The sequence below is a fragment of the Choristoneura fumiferana genome, chromosome 6, assembly GCF_025370935.1.
Source record: "Choristoneura fumiferana chromosome 6, NRCan_CFum_1, whole genome shotgun sequence".
NCBI classification, from domain to species: Eukaryota; Metazoa; Arthropoda; class Insecta; order Lepidoptera; family Tortricidae; genus Choristoneura; species Choristoneura fumiferana.
Window position 1 is genome coordinate 9,333,537 of NC_133477.1, and position 27,943 is coordinate 9,361,479.

General features: G+C 34.2%; 1 protein-coding gene across 2 annotated transcripts; it reads left to right on the top strand.

Annotated features, from left to right (window-relative positions):
• Positions 1–1,590: 1,590 nt before the first annotated feature.
• LOC141428985 (putative inorganic phosphate cotransporter) lies at positions 1,591–27,493 on the top strand. 2 transcript variants are annotated; one of them, XM_074089105.1, is made up of 10 exons: positions 1,591–1,713; positions 11,081–11,144; positions 11,926–12,125; positions 13,985–14,221; positions 14,880–15,089; positions 20,088–20,255; positions 20,714–20,930; positions 22,151–22,272; positions 23,228–23,344; positions 25,033–27,493. In XM_074089105.1, exons 2-10 carry the CDS (start codon positions 11,111–11,113, stop codon positions 25,243–25,245), a joined length of 1,518 nt encoding a protein of 505 aa, XP_073945206.1. In that variant the 5' UTR covers positions 1,591–1,713; positions 11,081–11,110; the 3' UTR covers positions 25,246–27,493. The 2 variants fall into 2 exon arrangements, with proteins under 2 accessions (XP_073945206.1, XP_073945207.1); XM_074089106.1 differs by having other exon boundaries at positions 11,943–12,125.
• The last annotated feature ends 450 nt before the right edge of the window (positions 27,494–27,943 follow it).

The window sequence follows — 27,943 nt, forward strand, 5'->3', positions numbered from 1 at the left end:
GTTTTCTTCATTGTCTAGGAAATTATGACGTCATTTTCAGGTGCTTTTACTATTTTAGTTTGGTGTTTCCATTTTTTTTCAAAGTGTGACGAATAAGACACTTTGTCTTTACAAAATAACGAGAAAATTGTTATCTCGAATTTTTACAATATTACAAGTATCTAATAAAAGTATCTCATTCGCAATAGTTTCCTTGAATATAATTGGTTTGTTACCGAGTTTGAACGTGATCTATCAATAAAGAGAACTGTGCGACAAGGATAACGATAGTCAGCGTCAGCAAAGCGTGTCTTAACGATCATTAAAAATTGTAATAAATCGTAAAACGCATTCGCTGCAAAAGTATGTCAAATGCTACTAACTCATATTCCAGCTTGGCAAATGCGTAATTCCATCCAAAGGAATTGCGAAATGCATGTCTAAAAATTTTAATTGTTTTATGATAATTATTTAAGTGTATGGTTAGGAGCGGGTTTATTAAAAACATGTCGTTAGCTATTTTTATAACCTTCGAGTTGCACAATCTTGAGATGCATCTGCGGTGAATACAGGTGCTTAAAAAGCATTTTGACCTTCATTTCTAGTTTATTAATATGATGATCCCACGTGTTCGGTCTGCGAAAGGTCAGGTGTGTACGCGCCTTTCTCGGTGAAGGTCGGTATGTGATTGACCAGTATGTCAGCGCTTGTTTCGCCTATGCCGCTTCCCCACGCCTTCAATGCCTCCGTACTAAGACTAATTCCACAGAACGGTAAGTTATAATCTAGCTAATTCATTACTCCATAAAGTGGTGTAGATAATGATCGATTTCTCCGACTATTTATTGAACAGATATATTTGAAAGAAAATTAAATAACATAATCCTGTTTTTAAGGTGAACTGTTTTCATGGGAATATGATTTGATTGTTTATCAAAAACGGTGAATTCGTTTTTACTGAGCTAAGTATGGTAAAAAATAGTTTTTATTTATATAAAGAGTTTATATACATATAATAATATAAAAACTCTTTTGCTGACTGTAGTTTTTATTGACTGTGCTCCCATCATGTCACTCAACCTACATGTATGTGTACCAAATTTCAAGTCAATCCGACCACCGACAGTGACTTAAAATTAACTTGCAAGATTTAAAGCAAACAAATAAAATACGAGAGAAATTGAATAAAAGCTTGTAAAAATTAAAATAGCGTTCATTTAGTCAAATTATCATAATAAAGTTGTACGCTCTTTACAGAAATCATGGGTGGTAATGATCATAAAAAAAACTTTTATAAAATGCATCTGAACATGCAGACAATTATTTTGTGAGATTTTCTTCGCTGCTAATTACTACTTTATAGGTACATCATATTTGACAAAACAATTGAGTTTTATGACCTACTAGTTATGTTGTGTGTATTGTTTAAATGTCTGTATTTACTGAGTCACGATAAACCTTGATTAATAACACCGCTCTATCTCGTAAAGTGTTGTTTCAGAGGTTTAACAAGCGTAGGCACAATTAGTTCACCGTACGTGGATTAAATAATCTATGCGACAATCATTGCTGCATGCGTGAGCGCAGCGAACTACGTCAGTCGAGTACCCCGTCACTTGACAGCCACTCGCCGGCAAGTTACTAACAACAGGCTTAAAAAGTGTTGACAAGATATTGTATGGAAAAAGTTAGACTCAGTGCCGATAAACATCGGAGTTTTATTATTGGACATAGGTAAGTTCTTAAATTTGTATTGACAAGGGTCATTATTCGAAAGTTTCAAACGCCTCAATTTTTGTGGTCTCTTTCTTTCATGAATGGGCTGAAACATTTGATGACATTTTAAATTATTTTTTAGACATGCTGTACTTTTACTAGACGACCTGGAAACTGTAACAAAATCTTGTAGTGACCATGTCAGTAAAAATGTGCCCACAAAAAAAAACGCAAATCTAGCCCGCGACTTCATCTGAGCAGAATTCGTTAATCGCGCGCCCGCTGCGACTAAACAATATTCCGGGCAAAAAAAGCTATCCCATTCAGTCCAGGGTTATAGTAATTCTTCATGCAAAATTTCATTAAGATCGGTTAACTACTAATAAGCGTAAAAGCGTAACAAACAAACATAATTACTTACAGTCTCATTTTTTTTTAATTTTAATGTTAAAATGTAGAGTAAGCATATTTAAATTAAATTGTAGCTGACAATAATAATATCTGTTCCAAATTTGGAGACTTTAATTCAATCCTTTATAGTAATATATGTACGAGTATTTAAGTTTGCTAATCAATTTTAGGCCTTCGCTATCTCATTTAGTTAACGTTCTACAATTTTAGATTTAGGTCATTAATTACCATAAGACCAGCAATGTTGGGCCACCATTTATGCCGTCAAAACAACGACTTAATTGAAAAAAAAAAAAAAACTATAAGGTACAATCATGGTCTTGTAGAATTGGTACTCTGTTAGACTGTTAAGTACTTGCTTTAACCTTCAACAGTCGGGATCCATTCAAAATCGTGACCAGCTCAAACATTTTTAGTACCTAATGGGTCCCAACTGTTAAAGTTTCAGTTACCTAATAGAGTTCTAGACTACTATACTCGTTTTTGCGAGTATAATGTGTCACAGAGCTGCTTAAATAAGTGATTATACTAATATCAATCTTAACAATTAAATATTGGCTAATATCAATCCTAAAAACATGAAACGTATAAAAAATTAAAAACAAAACCGGCCAAGTGTGAGTCGGACTCGTGCACAAAGGGTTCCGTACCATTATCTTTACAACATTAGACATTAGGTAAAAAAATCACGATTGTTGTATGGGAGCCCCCTTAAAATATTTATTTTATTCGTTTTTAGTATTTGTTGTTATAGCGGCAACAGAAATACATAATCTGTGACTTTATCGTAATCTGTAATTGCGATTGCGCTTGAGTAGCCTAGGGAGGGTGACCCTAGCACTACTTGTCGAGAGTGGCATAGTTTCAGCCCGATTCGATAGAGGGAAGGTGCCCCTTGAATAATCCACAATAGCTGATTTAGGCGTATTGCTTCAACGAGTGATGTAGAATTCAGGCAGCTGTTCCCTCAAGTCTGCTTCACTGTGTAGAATCGGACTCCCCATTTAATACTTATTACAAATTTGATGTGAAATTAATACTCGTAAATACATCAAAATAGAAAAGGAGTGCTTATAAAAGGTTTACTGATATTTTTTTGAGCATTTAGGTAGTGTTATCAAGTATTCGTAACCAACTATCAGCTAGTACTGTGAAAGTAGAGCTTATTTTAATATGACATCACTTTAAATCGCGATAACCTGTTTCTGTTACTATTGTATGTAATAAATTGTTGCATGCTTGCTTGCATGCTTGCTTACATGCTCACTTGCATGCTTGCTCGATTGCTTGCTTCTTTGAAATGTTTATGGTTCGCGCGAGCGAAGCGGCGGGTAAAAGCTAGTCTATCTAAGTCTGTCTAAGCTAGTAAATTACTCTTAAACATTATATATATTAGTAAATGTATTAATTAGTTCGATGATAAACATATATAGTTTGGAAACGTTAATCGCAAAATTTAAATTTTTTGGGTTCCGAAGCAAAAATGATAACAACTGAATGCTTCCAGAGATGGTTTAGTCTTGTCCATATAGAACTAAACTCAGAGTAGGTAGTAAAATTTATACCACCAACTTTTGAACCTTAACATTACATTTGGTGTGAATAGTGCAAATTATAATCTCTTCTTATATATCTTCAAAGCTTGTCCCTCTCCTTCTTATACATAGTCGCCATGATTTTTCGAAGAAACGCGACCATTTTAATTTAAATTTAAATATGGAACCCCTTATATGCGTGGTTCGACACGCACTTGATTATTTTTGAACTGGTGCGTTCTGGTTTAAATCGTGTAAAAAAGAAATCCAGTTTCGTGAGTCTATGGAAATGTTTGGACAAAAATAAAAGCGGTTGTGTTGGTATCACAGTCACCATTATTAACATATTTTCATGTCAGATATTAATTACTTACTATATTTAGATTTTTATGGTTTAACTACTTACAAGATAGTGTTGAATTAAGTTTGGTGCCAATTTTATTAACTAGCTTGAATATTATTGAATTAATTAAAATTTATTTTGATTTTATCTTTATCGTACTTAGTATTAGTAATAAGATTTAAAAAATCTTTTTAATAACGTAATTGTTGCAGGTTTTAATCCTCGTAAATTTTTTACGACATTACTACACATACAACATTGCTACATTTCATTAAGTGTAATCACTACAAACTTTTATTTAACTTGCAACATTCGAACATACGAATGGATGGTTGTTGTTTTAAAATTTGCAAACCACTTTGCACTGCTAACCTCTTCCTGGGCACAATTGCATAACAAACTACAAGTAAATAGTATTAGCGATATTGTATGGAGATTCACTGATATTATTTGCTTGTACTTTATTATGCAATTGGGCCCTGGTATTCGATTTAGCTGAAATTTGGCTTACTTATGTAAGTTCGGTGACAAAACAATAAATAATCTTGCTTTTTCTGTAGCCCCTATGTTAAAAAGATCTAAGAGAAGATATTTAAATTTTAGGCTTTCTAAAACATTCTTCTTGTATTCATAATCTATCAGAATTACGTTGATAACCGCTCAGCGTTCATATTAAAGAAAAATTAAACTTTTTTTCGTCTCATTCAATCAAGTCAATTAGATTGATAAAGTTAAATTAGTTTATTAATATTAGTAAATTAGTACTGTACTAACTGGGAAATTAAACCAAAATGTCATCTGTTTTATAATAATTTAGTAGTCAGCTTTCAATAGTAGGTACCTAACGAACAGCAAATTTTACGATTGAATAGCTAGCGACCTCGACGGGTGTATCGACAATGACCGTCATGGCTGACAAAATAATTAAACACATTCACGTAGTAAAAAATAGCAGATTGTACAACAAGAGCATAAAACGAGTCATTTTACCCAAGACGTTCATAAAGCCATTCCGAGCCGGCACGGCGAGGGTGGATAGAGACGTCAAGGGGAAAATGGGATTAATGCTCGAGTTTTACGTTATGCTTTTCACTTCGATTGCGAAGAAATGAAATAGCAACAGTGGAAACAATTTTTCACTTACTAGGTATGTATCTTTTATTTTTCATGCATTTCTTTATAATTATTTCTTTTTTGTTTTTATCGATTTATTTTGATTGATTTTAATTGTTTTTTATTTTTACTAAAATAAAAATGATTAAAAAAATATGTAGAAACTTTTTCGTTTGTGGCTGTTGAGACCTCATTACTTTGGTCTTAAACGAAGATTTTATTTTATGCAATAGAGCCTAAAAACTCATTTTCTCAAAAATGTCCGTAAAAGTTGACATTATTCTTTACATATCAGAAGGTGAAGTGCATAGTTTATGGTCAGCGAAAAATTAAAAAGTTAAAGAGATTGCAGGCGCGCTAGCTCAACAATAATGAATTAGCGCGCCTGCAATCAGTCACATTTTTTTTTAAAGTTAAAAAGGCCATGGAAATGTTGGCACAAGTCGTATACAGCCAAGTTTAATGGCCGGTATCAGATATTTTGTTGGAACTCCGGACTTTTTCTATTGGGTCTGAATTAGCTTGTGGTGTTTTCGGTGGAAAAATACACCTGCAGTTTATTTTTAATGAAAAAAGGCGGGAAAGCATAAGAAGAATATTGGAATAAAATTAAATTTTATAATATATTTTGAGAAAAAGTTTATTCTATTTCAGAATTATTCACCATTTTTGAGAAAAGCTTTATATTAGTCTCGGCTGGAATAGCAATTGCTGGCTTCGTATTAGTTAAACGGACTCGCAAGCTCGTCCGTTTGATACTCATACTCAGCCAGCAATTGCCTACTTGCAGGCCACGACAATAATCTACTATTAATGTCGCCTAGATCCAGCATAAACACGAACTTTACGAGCATGAGAAAGCCTGTCGTTTACTGAGGCCCGCCATGTCACGCAAAATCGAATTGCAATTGTTTTATGCAGCATATTAGTTATAAGTATTTACTATGAAACTTCGATAAACGTGGACACGTGGCGCGCTGAGTCGTGTAATACTAAGTCAATTTGATGTATACCAAAACTGTATGCAAATGGGTAAGTAGGTAGTTCTATCTTCGACAACCGGTTACTCTTATAATGTCTTAAAGATGAGGCGCCCGAAAAAAGATTCTTCGTCCATAAAATTTGCTCAACAAAAATCGAGTGCGACATAGGGCTAAAAGTAACATTAGTCAAGAAAGTGAATTAAGCGACTGAGTAAAATGATAACACTAGTATAATTTAGATCTTATATTTTTCGACATTTAAAATTAATCGATTTTAATCGACAAGACCGCCTTTGTAGTTCTTTTTTATTTCACTGTATTGATTTGTGGTGTTCAACAAAGAATATTTGTCTCACACGTACCTTGCCACACAATAATGAAGAGAAAATGGCAATAAATTGATTGCCTCTCCTTTATCAAACCAGCCTGCCAAATCGTCACCAACCTTAAAACATCTATTGAATAAGAACAGATCACAAATGGAATAAACAAATGTAAGTATCATCTGATAATCTAATCTAATGGAATGCTCATTAAATAGCACACGTGCTCATTGCATTTTAACTCGTCTAGGATTGAACATTTAACTACCATAAGATGTAGGAAGAAAACCATTGAAAATGTTCGCTTTATTAATTGGTACGTCCGTACTATTAAACAATTTGTTTCTTTAAATAAACTTATTATTTATTGCACAAGAAGAAAATATTTCACAGATTATTGATAGTAGCGCCTTTGCTATCTGCCCAGACCTTACATGCTTGCCTTGGCCCTAAATTTAATCCTACACATGCCTGTATGTAGTACTCAACTTATTTTATAATTAAGTTCATAAGTATATGTCTGTTGTTGCAGACACTTTTCTACCACTAGTTTACGAATACTGAATATAAAACCGCCCAAGAGCGTGTCGAACCCGCCCAAAATAGGGTTCCGTAGCCATTACGAAAAAATAAGTAGTATTTTTATAAGAATTTCGTATTTTATACGGAATCTTCCAAGTTTAGATATATTTTATACCTTAGGCTGCTATTTACACTTAAACTACTAATAATTCTCAAGAAAACTTAGCCGTTATAGTTTTTCTTGATATTTGATATCTCACTTCTACCCTACATGCTAGGTATGCGTTTGCATGCTAGACGTTAAGAGGCTTTTCCGAGAGAGGTTTCCTCATGGTAATTAAAATCGCTACAAAGAGCATGTGAGTCTAGATTATAGTTATTATCCAAACATAAGATACAATCATCATCATCATCATCATAATTAATTTAAGAGCTTAGCTCTTGTCGGTGGAGTAATCGCCACTCTTTTCGGTTCTCTGCCAGCGTTTTCAGCTCCTGATAAGATATGACATTGACTTTTTCCTTGGCCTGATCTATAAATGACCGTCTAGGCCTTCCCCTGCCTCGCCTGCCTTCTATTCGCCCTTCCAAAATAGTTTTTATGTAGCTGTCATGTCGTATCAGATGCCCCAGCATATTCCCTCTCCTATTTTCAATCGTCCTCAACAGCCGCCTTTCCTCTTCCACCAACTCTAAAACCTCCTCATTAGTTCTCCTTTCAGTCCAGCTAATCCCCTCCATTCTCCGCCAGCACCACATCTCAAACGCACTCAATCTGTCTCGGTCCCGCTCAGTCAATGTCCAAGTCTCGCTCCCATATAATGCTATACTCCAGATGTAGGTCTTAATAAATCTTTTCCGAATGGTCCTTGAGATTTTGCCTTTAAAAATGTGTTTTTCATCATTGAATGCTTTCTTAGCCATGGCTATTCTTGTTTTCACATCCGTGGTGCATCTGGAGTCACAGGTAATCACGCTGCCTAAATATCTAAAACTATTGACCTGCTCAATGGTAGAATTTCCTATATTTATTTGATCTATGACTTGGCTATGCTTTGATGTTATCATAGTTTTTGTTTTTTTAATATTAATTTTAAGTCCAAATTGTCTGAATACGTTGTCCATTTCTGTTATAAGTTGTTCCAGTTGTGCGGAATTTTCTGCTAAAGCTGCGATGTCATCAGCAAACCGTATGAAATGGAAACTTACATAAGATACAATAAGTATCATTATTAAAATTATTTCTGCTAGTTGATAACCTGCTGATAATCAACTAGCACAAATTGTTATTACGAACTGATTGTCAAGAACTGATTCTTGAAGACAATAGAAAACATAAGAGAATGGCATTGGCAAGAATATTAAATGAGTAACCGGTTAACGTACAAACGGTATCACCTAGTGTTTATATTTACGACGTCCACATAGCATATTTTTCCTCTTACAAAAACTGTTGGTTTCTACTTGGTAAATGTTTAATGGGATAGTGACATCTCTGTATTAAAACTTATGGACAATACCTGTGTCGGTAATACATTTATTAACGCTTAACACTTTAAAATATCCAGCTGTATTCAGAGTAGTAAATGTACATACCTGCTGCACACTATAAGACATTTAATTGAAATATTCATAGATATGAAATGATTTATTTGGATAAGGATTAATGCAAAGTTATGGATAGCAAATTTGTTTTCACCGACGCGACGCCATTTTCAAATATTGTATACCATAATTATGTCAGTTTCAAATGTTTAAAAAACCTAGGTATTTCATTATTAGAAAAAATAATACTTATATTTAGTTATATCCCGGCTAAGTCTGAAACGAAACACTGCTCATTTTAATTCTTAAAGCAATACCTACATTCTGCTTAAATAAAAAAGGTTCACTTGCAAGTACCGCAATTTAGTTAATTCCATGAAAGCTCAATATAATGCGCTCATATTGATAGCAGGAGAGGCAATAAAGTAACAAATTCTCGAAGGAGATCCAAACGATTACAGTCATTTTTATTTCTATTATTATTGGTTCCCCAGTTTTACTTTTATGATTAAAACTGGCTAGCTGGTTTTGTCTACTACTACACTGTTTAATTGCTTATACCTACTTAACAGTCAAAGTAAAAAATAGATGCATATATTTTTTGAAAACCAAGCTTCGTCTCAAATCCGCATAGGTGAAGCAATCGGCAAGGCGTCGGCACAAACCGTCCGCTCTGCTTAAGGTCGACTACTTTCTGACAATAACTCTTGAAGTACCTTATAAAGATTCGATTGGAGTTGCATCGAAATGTTATGGAATACGTATGACGCAATTTTGGTGAAAACAAAACGTTTATTGCAAAAAAATATTGTGTAACGTTTCTTGTTTCTCGGGTCGCAAATTAGGTACCTAGTTCAGTTGTATACTAACATAGGTATATAATCTTTAATAATATAATTCTTCTGTACATGTTTTTGTCACCTAACTCCTAAACAGCTGGACCGATTTGGCTGAAATTTTGTATGTATATTTCAATGGGTTCCTGGATCGTTTGAAAACACAATTAGACCCGGTAGGTGGCGCTGCTGTCAGTATGTTATCATAATTTAATGTCGGCTCCGCTAGTAATGAATAAAATACGGTAATATACTATATATGCATTTTCAATCCAGTCGAATAAAAAAAAAAGTCGCAACAATTTCTGATTTGCTGTATTAACTCGATTCCTGGTAAGCGATACATGTACCAAGGCTGTTAGAGTCTCAGCGTACAGTTTTGAACTCAACTACCTCGATTCAAAGTGTAGATTTAACATTATTGTACTGTGAAAGTAACTCTCACATTATTAAAACAATTTACAATTATTAAAGGAAAATGTGTGCGATAAGTCACCGTGTGCAATTATGTAGGTGAAAACACTTGACGGGATAATTCTGTTGATAAATGCCTTCCAAGGTAGCTTAGTGTTGCAATAGTACTTTTAATTAATATGTAGTTAGATGGAAACAAAACTTATTTATAACACAGTATAGTAGTAGTTATACCTAGTGCCATCCACGAAGACGCGTGATTTTGTCAAAATTAGCCATGAATGACATTGTAATAAGAACCACGGCACGCGTCATCGTGAATGACTCTACCTATACTTAGGTTGATGTAAGATAAACGTACGAGTGCTCGTCGCTGTCCTAATAGTTGGCATCTTTAATCTTATGTCATTAGCAATAGAGATGACAGTAGGGCGTCTGCTATTGGGCATTAGCGTGTCGAGCACTGATACGTTTACCTTACCGAAAACGTAATGAGCTGTTTGAAAAAAAAAAGACTTTTGTTTTGCGTAGTATGAAAATGGATTTTACAAGTTCTAAATTTCAAATATCAGAATGTTAAACAGAAACCATCAAAAATCATTCTTGAGACCGTTAACTCAAAATTATAAGGAGCTTAAAAGATAAACTAGAGTACCGTGATAGTACATTAAAACTTGATGTAGAATATTTGCGGCATACGGAACCCTTGAGTGCAAGTAGTCAGACACACACTTGACCCATTTTATAATTTTATTGAATACATTATGATTTTTCAACCCAAAAATCGGTTTTGTACTAAAGACGAATTTGGTGCCTAAACTTTAAACTAAAACAAATTATTTAAAGGAGCTGGCTTAACAATCCCACTTCCCACTAATAATATTATAAATGCGAAAGTTTGTTAGTCTGTTTGTTTGTTACTTCATCACGTCTAAATCACTGAACCGATTTTGATGAAGGGAAGGACATAGGATAGTTTATATTCCAGAAAATTGCATAGTTCCCGCAGGATAGCTATAAACGAATTGTAAGTACGCCGTAGAGGGTAGCAGGCTAGTAAAATAAATGAACCTACAAGATTTGAAGCATACAGAGAAATATACGAGTATATAAGAGACGTAAAATTAAAAATAACAGCTGTTTAAATATCTCGGTCAATGATTTTTTTTTGATAATAAGTACAAACTGTTATTTTAGGTAGGTAGTTTATAGTATGATGCCATACAGTGAAGTTGACATTGTCTTCTACTTTTGTAGACTGGTATAATACGGAATTGTGTATGTATATCCAATGACAGATAGAAAAACTAGGTAAAGCCAGTAAAAAAATGTTTTTTTAATAAATTTTTATGTATTTCAGTATCACAGTTAGAAGAATACCAGCGGTGAAATGATACCAAGATGGCGCCGTATACTATCCAAACGTAAGTACATGGATTTACAGCAAGAGATTTAACATATATATGACGAAATATCTCGTTAAGTTCTCATAATGGGGAATGGATGAAAATTTTAGAAACGCTTGAAACTTTTTTATTGATATGAATAACCTTCCTGATTAACAGAAAAAAATATTAGATTTTTAAGTAGCATGAATCAGCAAAAAAAAGAGTTTTCTTTACCACCAAATTACGATAGTCCGGTTGGTTACGGGTTGTTCCATAGCCAAGAACAAGTAAATAAAAAAAAAGAAATTATGTGTCTTTGACTCGGTTGTTTTGACAGGTGACACTCTTTACCGATCCGGATAATACCAACATGGAAATACCGACCCTTTTTTTCATGACATGAGTTTCTATGCATCTACGTAGTATGATTCTGAAAATGGACCTGAAATCGCTGAAATTGACAATTATTTTGCTCAATCTAATATGACTGAAATTCTCTGGGGATATTTTCAACAGAAATAATACATGTTACTTATTGGTTGAATATTTATAAAATTTGCTTCTTCAAAAATGAACAACTTTTAATGAGATGTTATTGGAATAGGTCCACTAGTAACCGTGTTCTTTTAGCACACCACAAAATCACTGTTTACAAGGTGGACGATACATCGCCATATCATAATGGTCGCATAAAAAAGTACAAAAAAGTCTTTTGTTTTTACTTGCCAAGAGCACAAAGACAATGCGTATCCAAGAGCGTTTTATTTTGTAAACATTCCACGGAAAATAAATTACATCGTTTGATTTTTCTGCTTAGTGTTCCTAATTCCCCAGCGGTACGTCCTGGGCATCATGGGCCTGTTTGCCGTCTGCAATGCGTACACGATGCGAGTGTGCCTCAACCTTGCTGTCACACAGATGGTCAAGGACAGTAGTGGCGGCAGCGCACACTATGATCCAAATGCCTGCCCGGATGACAGTGAAATCATTGCTAATGGCACCGTTAGCACAAAGCCAGTGAGTAACCGATCTCAAATATAATTCCTAATAGGTAAGGGCCGAAATTTGTTTTACATTCGGTTTAACCGAATTTCGGCAGCTTGAGCCGATCTTCTGCATTCGGCTGAAATTCGGTTTAAATGCCAAGCATTCGGCACTAGAAAAAAAAGAACCTACTTTTACTATTTCAACTGAAATCAATAGAAAGCATGTCTGTCATATCAGTAAAATATGCAGCAAAACTGATATAAACTTGGTGTACTATGTTTATTTCATTTTTGTTGCATATTTTTATATTATTTTAATAAATAATATTCTTTAAATAAATATCTTGATTACAATTCGTAAATGAATAAAAAAAAAGTTTTTGGTTCACAATTTTTACAAACTAAACGTTGAGAAGCATTAAGTATTTTTAATTATTAAAGGGTGGTTTCAAAAATGCAATTGAACACTCTTTCTTATCTATCTAGTCGTAACTGAAATTTACTAGAGTCATGTTAGTGAACCGATGTCTCTAATCCTAACAACTATTTCCTTTCCATTATACGTAGGTACGTCGTTTTCCAAAATAATTTTGTGGTATGCATGCTAAACGTAGTTAAAGTATTGCGTTACGGTTTGTTTCCATGCGGAATAAAAGAAAAGTCTATATTGTAAGTTAGCAAAAGGAAGTACATACGAGTTTATACAAGGCGATCGTGTTTATTGTAATGATGTCAATACCACATAACTTACAGTATCTTATGCCTAGCCGCAGATAGATTTAGATATCTAAAAGTAATAGAGTTATTATGTACCTGTCTTTCATTAATTTATTTTATTACATTGAATAGATTTTTAAATAAAAATTGATTCATCTTTATAGTTTGTCGCAAGCGCTTTTATTATAGTTAGCTAGTGCAATCAAGTAGTTCTAACTTGATTTTTTTGTGAAGCTATAAAAATGGATTAGTAAATTTCAATTAATTAACTTGAAATGGCGTAATATCTGTAAATTATCGCGTGATAAAAGTTAGCAATTTATGTATAGAACCTAAAGCTTATGCAATTAGTTTTATCTTCAACCAAGTCTTCAAATACAAGTCAAGGAAACAAAATTTTAAGCATGTAATTCAACATCAATCCGTTTGCTGTGTCTGAATTTATTCGTCTGGCTAAGATTTAGTGGCCTGCCAAGGGTACAATCCCTTTACGGTCTCGGCATTACAGACTTAGCCGTAATCTCCAGTATTGATCTTGACTTTGGCCCTTTGAAACTATATTAGACGCTCAAAGTTTTCGCTTTTAGAGTATGCATAAATTCAAGTCGAAGGTTGTAAGAGAATTTTTGTTTCATTCGCAGTTAGTATTTGTTTCAGAGCATGTTCTGTTAGTCATGGAAAAGTTATAAAAATACAATGCCAAAAGTAAATCAGTTATATTGTTGAGATTAATATTATCAGTGTTATATTTGTTGAGAAGGTTTTATACCGCTATTAATGTGAATGCGTACTTAGTTGTTTGACAAATGATAGTGTTTGATCACTAAATAAATGCGATGATATTTTTCAAACCGTTTTGGATTTGCGAGGAGAACCGGATGCTGCTATAGTAATCGTGTAACAGGAAGTACTTAGTGTGATGTCAATTAGTTATACTTATTAGTAGTCAATAAATAAGGACAAAACTGACATTTAAATAACATGTCTTGCCGTTATAGAGCATCATAAATGTAAGAGTTAACAACAAAAACACAATGTAGCTTTAATGCATAACTATGTAAATAAAATTATGGGGTACTTTTATTTCCTTAAAAAAAAGTGTTCATAACCTTAAAATGAAAAACCATGTCGAAACCGTCGGTAAAAGGGTGTTGATGGTCATTTCTTTTTTAGCACGCAATGTTTGAGTGGTCGGAGTCTACTCAAGGGCTGATACTTAGTGGTTTTTACTACGGCTATGCCATTACGCACATCCCCGGAGGATACTTAGCCGAGAGATATGGAGGCAAATGGACATTGGGAATCGGCCTCCTGAGCACAGCCGTATTCACACTCTTAACGCCTATCGTCGTGAAGGCTGGCGGAGCTACTTGGCTATTCATTCTTCGTGTGCTGCAAGGTATGGGTGAAGTAAGTACTTGTATTAATGAATGATTGATTTAATGTGGTTAGTTAATAGCTGCATTCATTATTCCTGGAGTACGAGTAGTCTTCGTTTGTGTCGTATTTAATTACGAAAAAATTCGACTATTGCTATTCCGCAGGAAATTAAAAAAAAATCGAGATAAGAATTATTGTATGTCCTTGCCAAACACTCGAACTACCTCCATACCAAATTTCATTTAAATTGGTTAAGTGGTTTAAGCGTGAAGTGGCAACAGACAGACTTGCTTTCACATTTTAGTATTAGTAAGGATTTTATGTAATAATCTTGTCATGTTGCGGTTTTATCTATTTTAATAACTGGCAAGAGTTGGCTTCGTAATCAAACACAACATTACATTTTTCAAAATTAGATGTTCATGGATTTTTAGATAAATGCCTGTTATTGTACGCTTAGATAGCTATGAAAGCAAAGTACATGGAGTAAAAAGTAGCTTAAAAAAATGTCTCTTCTATTTTACTACTGTGAGAAAAAAAAACGCTTTTTAGATTAAGATGAGTTAACGTTTTAAAACCATAAATAATATAGGAATTTATTCTTAAAACATCCGTCCGTTAAGGAAAGAGAAAGAAATCAGTGCATGACTGAGATAAGCACTTAATTCTATGTCCCATTTATTTTCAGGGTCCCACGATGCCAGCTCTCATGATAGTGCTGGCGCGGTGGGTGCCGCCGGATGAGCGCTCACGACAAGGTGCCCTGGTCTTCGGCGGGGCTCAGATTGGTAACATCTTTGGCGCCTTCATGTCTGGTTTCCTCATGGCAGGAGATGGGGACTGGGCAAACGTGTTCTACTTCTTTGGGTGCTTCGGGATCCTGTGGTTTTTGGCTTGGGTACGCACTTATTTTTATCTCACTATTAAAGACTCTAGTCCCCGGCAGCCCCCCTAGACCTGACTATGGCAGTGGTGGCGGTAACGGCGGGGCAAAGGGTACTAAGGATGCCCGGCAGACACCAGGTTACCACAATAAATGAAGTCCACCAATGAGATGGACGGATGACCCGGTAAAAGCCGCGGGTTCGCGGCGGATGCAAACCGATTCCAACCGAAGCCACTGGAGGTCTATGATGATGATGATGATGATTAAAGAGGGGAGCAGTTGAGTGCAACATATGGTATAACCATGTCCGTCTATGATACCCCACGCAACGTACCTTTGATACCCCACGGGTTGCGATTGTATGAACCAGGTCCATTAGGTAACCAGCACGCTCGTTAGCCCTCTTTATTTATAAAAAAAATTACAATCTCGTTCGTTCGAAGGCAAAATGAAATATTTTCGTATGTTGCAGATAGGCTCGAAAATCTTTTTTAATATTGCTTTTGTTTTTAAGCAAATCACGAGGTGGTTTATTTTTAAGATAAGATAAGAAAAGATAAGATGTCATTTATTGCCACAACACATAGTACAACGAAGACTTCATTAATATAAAAAAACTAGACTTAAACACTAACATTTGCTGTGGCAAAAGGGATGTACTCAGCGTATGCTGTGAGTTAGGGTTCCATAGGCTGCCCTGACTGACACAGCGCTGATTTTCAGTACACCCCTTTAATACAACCCCGTTGTCAATCGATGGGTGCTAATGTTGAAAGCATAAATGAAAAACGAACAACACCCGGCGGCCCGATACCCCCGCGCTGCCACTGCACCCATACTACACTACAATTGACATGCATCAAAAAAAAAATATATATATATATATATATATATATATCCCCCACTATAGGCCGCATCCCCCCCCCCCCGGCCCCCCCGCCCGCCGGCCGGCCCGGCCGGTTTTATGATAATAAAAGGCGTGATGACGTGATATGATATACACAATTGAACACACGTCTTCACGTCTGATATTAAAAGAGTAATTTGGTCCGGAACGAGACGTCACGTAGTCCCTTGTATGTGCTTGGATAGTAAACGATAAAAATTGTAGAGGTATACTTATACAACGTCATAATATAGCTTGGAAAGAAATCAAACTAGCTTGTACAACTTAAGATATTTTATAGGATAATTATCAGAAGAAACTGTAACAACAATATGTATGTATGTATGTAAATACTTTATTGTACATAAAACACAAACAAAATACAAAAAGAAAATAACAAAACAAAAGAGTACAAAGGCGAACTTATCCCTAAAAGGGATCTTTTCAAGCTAACCTAAACAGGAAAGGAAAACTTAAAGATAGACGAACCTCTTAACAATAACCTCTTGCGGGCGGATAATACGCTCAAAAATAATACATTTTTAGCTACATCAGTGAGAGAGAGAGAGAGAGAGATAGAAAGCGAGAAAGAGATAAAGAATTTGAAGGATTGAAAAAAATTCAAATTTTATAAGTTCATTATTCAGTGTAAATAATGTTGAGTGAATAACACACTATTATTATGCAAATTTTAACAACATTGTCAAGCTGACGCTCCGTGTTTCGTAAATTAACAGTCTCTCATCTCATTAATATAGAATTCAAAACAAGAACATCTGCATCGACAGATCGCCTGAAGCAGTATTTTGAAAATATTTGCGATTGTAATAACAAAAGTAAACGTTCGATACAAATAGGCGTGTAAAATATGAAAATTGTTCAGAGCAATGCGTAGTATAGCCGTATTTCTATGTATAGCCGTGTTTCTATAGGGCATTGGCCCCAGAAGCCAAATCGATTGCCGTTTTGCTGATTTATAAACCCAGGTGTAAGATGCTATTTCATTAAAAAAAACATCGGAAATGCTGCAGGTTTTTGAGAAAAAAAAAAAGAAAATGTTTTTTTTTTATCTAAACTACAGAACCGTTTTTTTGTAACTTACACACATTATGTAAGTTATAAAGATGCATTTAAAAAAATGGATTCCCAAATATCCTTATAAATAGTAAAGTTTTCACTAACAAGTTTTCAATTTTTTTTATTTATTTCCGTGATAGGGATACCCACCAATTTTCATTATATTATGTAGAAACTATTATTCTATAACATAATTTTTTTTCAAAATATCACGGAAATAAAAATTAAAAATATTGAAAACTTTAAAGTGAAAATTTCACTACTTATAAGGATATTTGGAAATTCATTTTTTTTTAAATAATGCATCTTTATAACTCACATAATGTGTGTAAGTTACAAAAAAGACGGTTCTGTAGTTTAGATAAAAAAAATAAAACATTTTTTTTTTCTTAAAAACCTGCACCATTTTCGATGTTTTTTTTTATGAAATAGCATCTTACATCTGGGCTTATAAATCAGCAAAACGGCAATCAATTTGGCTTTTGGGGCCAATGTTCCATAGAAACACGGCTATACCCTTTAAGCGCGATACTACGCATTGCTCTGAACAATTTTCATTGCGTCGGGGCAGATATTTGTATGAAAAACACGAATGTTTGTTCTCGGGTCTTGGGTGTTTAATATGTATTTAAGTATGGATCTATCTATATAATTATATTTATCCGTTGCTTAGTACCCATAACACAAGCTTTGCCAAGCTTACTTTGGGACTAGGTGGGATTGGTGTGAATTGTCCCGTGATATTTATTTATTTATTATTATTTATTTAAACACGGCTATACCCTTTATTGAGAGTTACGGATAGAATATCACCAATTAACTGAACAAAACGAATTATCAGTTACAATGAAACCGTAGCATATTTTTTTTTTCATTTTTACTAAGTTGAAGTAGTAAACTCTAAAAGCTTTTAAAATGAACATACTCGTATTTAAAGTTAACAGAATTGTGATTGAAAGATTATAAAACCAGATTTGTTTATTTTGAGATGATTTTGAGTCTGTCCCGCTGTCAGTGAGTATAGTTTTTTTTTATAGAGCCAATCCTAAATTAGCACTGGCCTGATAGCCAGTAGGTACCGTGCTGTATAATACTTTTAAAAATAAATAACTAAACGTTCTTCTTCTGTTATAAGAAAGAAAACATGTCTTTTAACGCATTCACTGCCACCGACGCATATATGCGTTTTTGGAACTTTCCCCTAGTGCCGCTGTCATAATTATTCATACATTTGAACGCACATGTGCGTCGGTGGCACCTTTGGTCAGTCAAGTCAAGTGAGGTGGCAGTGAATGCGTTAAATTCTGTAAATTAAATACTCGTATTATTAATCTAGTTATAAAGTCAGAGTCCACACGTTTTTTCGTTTCTTTATAAGTTTTAGTAGGTTATCCTTAATCGTTTTTTTTTAAACGCCTGACCATCTCAAAAATAATCTATTTTCTGTCTTCATAATATGTTCTGTGGCCTTGTCATTGGATTTTATCTCGAACTTGTTTAATCATCGCGTGCAGTCTACGAATAAATAATAAGTCAGGAAGCGTAACTCAGAACAAATTCCACACAAAAAGTGTCCATACCTAGAACCAAAACGACTTATGATTCAAATACAAATCAATTTGGAGGTTGCAAATAGACGTGCTTGTTGATTGGTTAAAATTCAGAAAGAATGCAGTGATTGAATGGCACGCGTGATGCAATGTCAGATGCACAAATTACGATCACTTATTTAACGTTTCAATCTAACGTTTCAATGACGTGTCATATATTGATAATGACAGCTTGTTTTTTTAAGCGACTTAAAGGAAAAGGAGTAGTTTAGCAATTCAGTTGTATTTTTTTGGTTGTTACCTCAAAACTCCATTATTTATGAATCAATTTTAAAAAAATCGTTTGTATAGGAATACCTCTAATTGGGTCCCATAGGCACTAAATCAGGAATTGGATCCTAAGGAAATTGAGGGAACTCTTCAAATATTGTAGGGACACCTATGGTAATTTGGATATATTTAGTAGGTAGTAACTCGTGCATTTGCTCTTGAACATCATCATATTTTGGTGAAGTGGAACTAATGATAAAGACAAGTAAAGACCACAGGGTACTACTCAATAACAAGTATTTCACGAGTTTAATTTCAATTACTTTAACACACTTGCTAAGCAATTTATGCTCCTCGTAATAATGCATCTGGTGAAATGGAATGGATGGTGAAGCACCAGGACTTTTGAATAATTAACGTCTCTGCATCGGAAAAGCAATCTTTTGTTAAAGGTGATGAGCAGTTGACATTAAACTATTGTATCTTATATTATTCACACAAGGGGCTGTTTCACCATCCATTGATTAGTGTTAATTGACGGTTAAATGTGATGCCGTCTTCGTCTATTCGAACAAAACAAATAGAGACGGCATCACATTTAACCGTCAGTTAACACTAATCAATGGATGATGAAACAGCCCCTAAAAATCGTAAAAAAAAACAAAAATCAACGAAAAACTTTCACTAATTTTTATTTGAGTTTAGCTGTCAGAAAAATATAAAGACTGTTTTTAACTATTGTTTGGGCTATACAAGAAAGAAGAAAGTATGAAGAGGGGTGAGGGAACTGTCATTAACATTATGTGAGCCATAGACCATAGACTTGATTTTGCGTAGATACTGATCATCTCCAACTGATAATGTATTTGAACATTTTTAAATATAAATCTATTTTTACGTTTAGGTACTTATTTGTGGAAAGTGATCAGTAGACATTTTAATTTTGCATTGTTCCTGCACCACTTTATAACACACATTGGCATGATATTATTTAGAGCTGTTCACAATCAAAAATGCGAAAATTTGACGTGAGCTCACTAAACTTGCAAAATAAATGTCAGTCAAAATTAAATGACGCGCATACTTATAGCGCAGTTACAATTCCTGACTTATTAGGTGTTTATTCGTAGCGTGTAGTATCAAACCATACCAATAATCGTGTAGGTCTATAGGTAAACAAACTTCGTCGTAAAAGCTGAAATTTCATGATACTTTTTTGTTTTCCAGAGTCTCCTATGCTACAGTACTCCCAACACCCACCCTTACATATCAGAAGAAGAACTGAAGTATTTAAATGAAAATGTGACGAGTGCAGATACAATGAGTGTTCGAGACCCAGTGCCGTGGAAGGCCGTCGTTCGATCAGTTCCAGTATGGGCTTTACTGTTTGCAGCGGTGAGACGTTATGTTTTTAGAAGTTTAACATATTAATGACCTGTTTCACTAAACTCCTGTTATTTTATGATGTGCCTCTATTTAATCGAACGAAATAAACAGAGACGACATCAAATGCATCTATTATTTATGATAACAAAAACATAAATTAAAGCAGGGGTAAACTGAAGCGTTAATGTTTTAGCTAATTTAGATCATGCTTTGTGAAACAAGGAAAAAGGAAGCACGATTTTGCGGTATTACTAATATAAAAGCGTTTTAAGAAGATTTGATTCAGGACTGATTTCAATTAGTATGACAAGCAATAAACTTTAATTACCCGAAGTGACTTCTTTACTAAATTTAATTTATTTAGCTTGTGGTATGTCCCTCTGCTAGGCAAAAGCCTTCTTTTGGCCAAATTTTGCCTGCTTTCTTGCTTACTACATAAATTAACATTAAATATATTTTATTTTTAGGTCGGCCATGACTGGGGATACTACACAATGGTCACAGACCTTCCGAAGTACATGACAGACGTACTTAAGTTCAACATAGCGGCGACCGGCACACTTACCGCCATCCCCTATCTCGCTATGTGGATGAGTTCGTTCGTCTTTGGATGGGCATGCGATCTTTGTGTGAGGAGGAAATGGCATTCGATCAAGATGGGAAGGATTATTCATACTACAATAGGTGAGACTAACCAGAATTTATTTTAATTATAGAAACTTTCAGTACTTCCAACTGGTCTGGAAATATTTTTAACTTAAAATGTCAGTGAACGCGCGACTTACAACGAACGCGTTTTGTTGTTATTTTGTGCGAATCGGTGAATGTCTGTTTTAACTACAGTAATTTTTCCAAGTACCTACAACCATTTTTCAAAGCAGTTACCTTCCAAGTGTTTTAAATTGGTTTTCTATTTTAATTTTATTTCCAAAAACAACCAAATTTTGAACGCTACTGCTTTAAAATATCCTTTACGAAATTGGTTCGTTATTCGAAGTACGTATATTATCAAACATCACATTTAAGTGGCAATAAACTGTCTCCGACCTTAATGGTATTGCGTCCCGCTCGTCCCAAAGGGTTTTAGATACAGCAAAATACGGCGAATGGTAATCGCACGGCGGCATCTTGTAAGCAACCTTGTCGCTTTAACGGTCTATCGGACCCTTGGGATATTTTGTATACCAAATAAGCTTCAGAGTACGCTGTAATGATCCTCATAAAAAAATATGTATGGTTAAGTAAATTTCCGTACGAGGTTAAGATATTTTTAAGTGTCTTGCATGTTTAAGTAAATAACTGAAATACTTACTTAAATGTAAAAAAATACTGCTTTATTCGACACGAGGATACTTAATTATAAGTACCCTTATTTCTAATATTGTTGAAATCTATGTAGAATTAAACTTTTATTTTTATTTTTCATTCGTAATTGCATATTATTCACGGAAAATTTAAATGTATCCAAAAAAAACACACAGCATTGCAATATAGTCAGACACAAAGTACAAATACAAACAAAAATAATTTTAATGTGGTCGTGGTGGTAGTGTGAGAATAATCACTGCCGTAACGATATGACTGCCCTTGTCGCATTAGCAATCCTATTAAGTTAACAGGTACTTGTTTAAGGAAAAAATATTACCTATTTATTTTTATGTCTCGATAAACATAAGCCAACTTTAGTCTCAGTAAAATAAATAGAAATAGCGCTTAAACGTTATTTTCTTCAACAATAAATGTTAAAAGCATTACGTCTCATATCTTATTAACAAGTTTTCTATCTCCTGAACCCACACAAACTACAAAAACTCCACATTTCTTCCCTCTTATTTCTCCGACAACAGCCAAGAGAACGCTCCAATGCAAGCATATCTCGATATTAACATTTTTATTGTTTTCAGCTGCTACTGGTCCGGCTATTTGTATCATATTGGCGTCTTACGCCGGCTGCGATCGCATGGCAGCTGTGGGATATTTTATAGCTTCCATGGCGCTAATGGGAGGTTTCTATAGCGGAATGAAGGTGATATTTCAATGCTTAGTTCCAATAGAGTAACAATTTCAGAAGTTATTAACTACGAATTCAGGTATTTAATGACTAAAAGAGGGGGATCATATCGGCTCGCATAATAAAGTCATAATGTAATCTTTACAATACCTAGTGTATTGTTGTCAGCATCCTTTTTTTCTCTGAATCCATTATTTGTTTACAATTGTAATATAACAAACCTAAATTAACCTAAGTATAGTGTTCTAGAACTAGAAGTGACCATTTAAAAATTTCTGAAAATTTCAAGGTATCGGTGGTAAATAAAATCATCATCATCATCAGGCGTACGCGTCTGTTCCAGATGAATTTTGGCGTGTTGCCTGTGCACAACGTCTTTGGTGGCTGAATAAAATATGACTTTTAATAATTATGCTAGTAGTTAAAACCACTAAAAGAGATAATGATAACTTTTTAGTGATATCCGTCGTATTTTGACACGAAAAATTATGTTTAAAGGTATTTTTATAATACCTTAGAATGGAAGTTTTATTCCAATAATCCATCATATAATGGAGGTTTTTAAAAATATAAAAAAAATGAAATCATGGAGATTATTGGTGCGTCTAGTAGAATACTTCTATTGTTCTAATACCATTATGATTAAGCGATGCGTTACCTATTCGAAGTATGACGTTATGAACTCCGTTTAAATAAACTATAGTCATGTACCGTTCATGAAATTTCTCTTTCTAAAATTGTAAAGGCTGTATTGGAATAATTAGGTTTTAATTTGGAAAATGATAAAACTAAACATATTATGTTTATAAGTCAAGAACGGTCCGACTAGATTCCATCTTTGTAACCGTCGTAAACGCACTCACCTATGAAAAATATCTTCTAATTTTTTTTTCAACTATGCCTGACGCAAAGAAATGTTATAATCTAAGATTAATTATTAATTGATAAGATTATCCGTTGTTTTCTTTAGGTCAATGCACTGGATCTAGCCCCTAACTACGCCGGTTCACTGACTGCAATGATCAACGGAACCTCAACAATTTCTGGCATCATCACACCATACCTAATAGGATTGTTAACACCAAATGTGAGTGTACAAAATAGCCTATTTTATTTTTATACTTTTCCCATAAAAGTGAAGTTTCCAATTCAATTAATTTATCATCGTCAGCGTTTTTATGACGTTCAATCTCCAAGTTTCGAAGAACAAAGTGAAAAGTCGAAACTTGATTATTACGAGCAAAATTTTCGGCATTATAACAAACCTTTTATTAATAGACGATCTCAACTCCAAAACTCAATGCCAGATCCTTAAAATGGCGTCAAAGTGGGTTAATGCCGAAGTTACAACTTGTTTACTTTATCTTAATCGACACTTCGCTTAAAAGCGTTTTGAAGTTGCCTTCTTTGATATCAACAAAAGTCCTGCTCAGACGGAAATTAAAGTAGGTACGTACCAAGTAAACAACTCCGTTTGCTTTAATTTGAATTGGTTCGATCAATTTTAATTTAAATATATTTAAGACTGAATTTTTGATAGATTTTGTTATAAAATCGTCTTTATGATAGCATAGGTCAGACAGTCATTGGCTTTCAGTTTTTGACTTTATATGTAGGTAGTTAAGTAAAAAAGTGGTAAAAAAATAATATATCTGCTAAATTGTGTACCAAACAATTTTTTTATTTCCTATTGACGTATGACTGGTGATAAAGTTTAATTAATACCAATATATCTATAATTAGTTAAAAAAAAACGATTACAACATAACCAACTTTATTTCGCGCTCAACACACAGAACAGCCATTCGGACAGCTTATTTAGTACGAAATCATAAATGTGTAAAATCTGAGACGCACTTGGTCGGTTTTTAGAGTTCCGGAGCCAAAATGTTCTGTCTGTCCGTCCGTCCGCGGCTTTGCTCAGGGACTATCAATGCTAGAAAGCTGTAATTTTGCACGGGTATATATTATTATGTTAACTATGCGGAGAAAATGGTACAATGAAAAAACAAAATTTTTTTAGGGTACCTCCCATAGACGTAAAGTGGGGGTGTTTCTTTTTCTCAACCAACCCTATAGTGTGGGGTATATTTGGATAGTCTTTTAAAACCATTAGGGGTTTGCTAAGACGATTTTTCGATTCAGTGATTTGTTTACGAAATATTCAACTTTAAAGTGCAAATTTTCATTAAAATTGAGCGTCCCCCCCCCCTATAAAATCTAACCCGGTGGGTGGCAAAATTTGAAAAAAATCAGGGTGGTAGTTTGTGTGAGAATTATTAGTAGTTTAAGAGTAAATATAAAATATACCTAAACTATGGAAGATTCCGTATAAAATACGAAATCCTTAGAAAAATATTACTTAATTTTTTCGTGATGGCTACGGAACCCTATTTCGGACGTCTCTGACACGCTCTTGGCCGGTTTTTTTTACTAAAATAGCGTCAAATTTAGACCATCATTGTGTAGGCCACAAAATAAGAGTTCTCACAAGGTGCATGTTATGTTTCAAGGAACTATTGTTTTAGGGTATCGTCTGCTACCGCATTTAGCCACAGGCAGGGAAGTTTATTAAAAAGTTTGTTAAAAGTATACCTCGTTGAGTTTCTTGCCGGATTTTTCTCAACAGAGGTTTTTCCGAACGGGTGGTAGTTTTGTTTTGTCATTCATAAGTGGTTGTTATAGCTTAATTTGAATAAAGATATTTTGACTTTGACTATGACTTTACTCTTTAACACAAGTGTGTAAGTAATCATTAATTAAATATTGTTTCAGTCAACGCTAGGAGAATGGCGCGTAGCATTCTGGGTCTGCTTCGCTGTGCTAGTCGGTACCAATGTGGTGTACTGCATCTGGGCAGACGGCAAGCAGCAGTGGTGGGACGATGTAAGGCAATACGGGTACCCGGACGATTGGACACATGGCCAGCTCAGCACAGCTACCGTTGATAAGGAGAAGAGCAAGCAGGCTGAAGCGACATCGTTTTAGTACATAGGATCATTGTATTTTTAACCGACTTCAAAAAATGGAGGAGGTTATCAATTCGGTCTTTTTTATGTTTGTTACCAGAACTCCGTCATTTATTCTACTAACTGATATTTTTTTTCGTTAATTAGTAAGGTTATTCCTATCGACAAGAAAAGTTTCAAGCGTTTCTAAAATTTTCATCCATTCCCCATTGCACAGAGTACATCCCATTGCAAGTAAGACCGTAACGTCAAAAAAGCCTCACGATACTAACGCCATCTATCAATATTTCGCCTGTCTGTTAGCCCTCATTGGCTATATCTTCATATTTCTCTGTTTAATTGACATACGAAAAAAATGTGTGTCCAATATTTTCTGACAAGAGTTTACCCGCGGCTTCGCACGCGTAAACTATTCGATCTGGTAGTTACAATTGAAATTCCGGGATTTTACGGTGTGAAAATTCCTGTGGGAAATCCCTAAATTTATACCGTAATCTTCATTTTGAGGTTTTGTGTTAAGAACAACTATCCTGTGGGAATATTGGAATAAAAGTAGCCTATGTGTTATTTTAGACATCCAGCTATCTACATACCAAATTTTATGACTTTAAGCCCAGCGGAATCTGGCGCGCGGCAATGAATGGGTAAAGAGCTTTACAGGCTGCAATGCAGTATAATGAATAGATGCCTTTTTCCCTGAATGGCAACACTGGCATAGATAATAGATCGCTCGTTTTTGGCTTGAAATTCGAACTTGTGATATTATTTTGTTTAATATACAAAATGTACACACCCAATATCATATTTTCTCAAGTTTTATGCGATCTCCAAGGTCAAAGAATCGATTTGCTTTAAACTTCGAAAGAAATAATGCTTTGTTTGGGAGAAACGTGTCAAAATGGTGTTGTAGAGCGCCATCCTGCTCTGTCTCGTTTTTTGTCCCATTCTGGCGGTTCACTTTTATAATATTATAGATGTCGAACTGACAGTTTAATTACATTGTTTAGGAAACTACCCCATTATCAAGACGGAGACATTTTAGTCAAACTAAAATGAATTGTTAATATTATGTATATTTACGGATTAATTAATTCGATATATTCGTGTGGATGGACAGAAAATGCCTAATGAAATGATGATGTCAACTTCACTTCATCGGTTGGCCTAGGTATTGCGTGCCTGTCGTAGTCAAGAGTGAATCACCTATTTAAGGTGCTGTAAATAATTTCACTAAAATAACCCTCCTTCTTCGCAGTCGGGTAATAAATAGGATTTAAATTGTTAATTAAAAGTTAAACTATATTGAACACCACTGTCGATGTTCACAAAATGAAATTTTCATTTTTATATATTTTAAATAACGGTTTACCCGTTGGCAATGATTTTTACTTAAATGTAATGTAACTAGAATGAATTGAAAATAATAAAATGTCTTAAATTAAATTGAGAAATTTTGCCATGAAATTATCTTGAAGGGGGTGTAGGGCTAATAGGGTAATCCTGGAGTGATAAGGACCCGATTTCGATTCTCAGCTCCATCATTTCTTTTCTGGTTTTTTAATGTGTTCTAGTTTTAATGTGTTACAGTATGTTTAAGTTAAATATTGAAACGCGTCTAAAATACAGAAATAATTAGATCAATTTAACAAAACAGTGCCAGTACAACTATTATTTTAATTTTAAATACAACACAAAAAATTACGAAGCGCTACATAAACAAATTTTGACAAAACTATTCATATCAACTATTTATATAAATGTAAACTGTTTTCACAGCGTAGGTAAAAAAATGTTTTGAATCTTCGGAGATTGTTTTTTATGCCATGCTGCACTATGGTCATGATGGTGTTAAGATTATTTTTGTAAATGAACAAAACTGTTTGATTATTATATAAATATAAGTTCTTAATTGTGATATATATCATTTTTAGGTCGGTACGTTTGAATTTTATATAAATGAGCAAGATTATTTATATAATAAAATTAGTTAATGTTAAACATTAGATTATTAGTTAACTAGTTGATATATGCTCAACAGAATACAGGAAGATAAACTGCATTCAAATAATTACACAGATTAAAATGGTTGAATGAAGAATCAAACAAGGTACTTAAAACTATGTCTTAACTTATAATGTTTAGTCGGTAATTTTAGATTATTTAAGTGCCATAGGTTTTTACTTTGTCCTGTATTATAACTGTAGACAGATGCTGTTACAAAATAAAGCATAATCCAAAATAAAGTAACAATTGGAAATAATTCGAAACCGTTCTTTAATTTTGAAAATAACATGTCTAATATTATTGAATCGTGAACGACATCAGTCTAACACGTAACTGAGTTAGATACACACAGCGACATTCGAGCGACATACAGCTGACTAAAAGGAAAACTTTACTGCCAGTATTTCTTATTTTTAGGGTTCCGAATTTCAGTCGGAAAAAGCGGAAACCTTATAGGATCACGTTGCTGTTCATGCGTCTGTCAAGGCCCTTTTTCTCAGGAACGCGTGAACGAAGGTATTAAGCAAAAAGTAAATATTAAGTCTGCTACCATGCTGCTACCCCTTGTAGCAGAGAAAAATCAAACTTCTAACTCAACTCAATCAAAAAACAACAGTCATTCAAAGGTGTTGCCATACGAATTATATTGTATTCCTGTCCCATTTATGACAAAAGTAAACAAAGACGCCATTAACCCGACCATAGACATTTAG